This window comes from Plasmodium vivax, genomic scaffold (assembly GCF_000002415.2).
Source record: "Plasmodium vivax scf_7075 genomic scaffold, whole genome shotgun sequence".
In the NCBI taxonomy this organism is placed as follows: Eukaryota; Apicomplexa; class Aconoidasida; order Haemosporida; family Plasmodiidae; genus Plasmodium; species Plasmodium vivax.
The window spans coordinates 1-940 of record NW_001849995.1 but is presented as its reverse complement, the minus strand read 5'-3'; the positions used below and the strand labels follow the sequence as shown (position 1 = coordinate 940).

Here is a 940-nt window from a genome sequence, read left to right as displayed (position 1 = left end):
AGGGGGAAGGGATGAACCTAGATATTGATTTTGACTGGTCAGCTAATTTTGCAAAATTGATTGGCTTCGAAAATGACGAAGTAAAAGATTTGTTAAGACTATACTTTCTTCTACATAGTGATCACGAGGGGGGAAATGCAAGTGCCCATGTATCTCATTTGATTGGAAGTACCTTGGGAAATCCCTACTTATCTTTTTCTGGATGTGCTATTGCCTTATCAGGACCTTTGCACGGATTAGCCAATCAAGAATGTTTGAAATTCCTGTTGGATATAAAAAAAAAACTGGATGGTAAAGAACTAACTTACGGATTTATTGAAAAGTATGCCAAAGATTTTCTCAATTCTGGAAGAGTCATCCCTGGGTATGGCCATGCTGTGTTGAGAGTCCCTGATCCTCGTTTCTTGGCCCTTCGAAATTTTGCCTTAGCACATTTTCCAAATGACCCCATAGTACAAATATTAGAAATGTGCTATAAAGTAATACCAGGGATTTTGTCTGCCACTGGGAAGGTCAAAAATCCGTACCCAAATGTCGATTGCTATAGTGGTTCTCTCCTGCACCATTACGGTATTAAGTACCCTGAGTATTACACTGTCCTCTTTGCGCTTTCTAGATCCATCGGGGTAATGTCCCAGTTGGTGCTATCTAGGGGGTTAATGTACCCATTGGAGCGGCCCAAATCGGTGGACGTGCACAATTTGAAGAAAATATGCGAAAGGAATTACGTAAAAATTGAGGAATTCGAAAGGGTCAAGACAATTCTGCAGATATCCAGCACAGTGGCGGCCGCTCGAGTCTAGAGGGCCCGCGGTTCGAAGGTAAGCCTATCCCTAACCCTCTCCTCGGTCTCGATTCTACGCGTACCGGTCATCATCACCATCACCATTGAGTTTAAACCCGCTGATCAGCCTCGACTGTGCCTTCTAGTTGCCAGCCA

General features: G+C 43.5%; 1 protein-coding gene across 1 annotated transcript; it reads left to right on the top strand.

The window, feature by feature from the left end:
• Window positions 1-11: 11 nt before the first annotated feature.
• PVX_226290 (citrate synthase, mitochondrial precursor, putative) lies at window positions 12-803 on the top strand (the record flags this gene model as incomplete). Its single annotated transcript, XM_001612298.1, has 1 exon — window positions 12-803. One exon carries the CDS (start codon window positions 12-14, stop codon window positions 801-803), a length of 792 nt encoding a protein of 263 aa, XP_001612348.1.
• Between the last annotated feature and the right edge of the window lie 137 nt (window positions 804-940).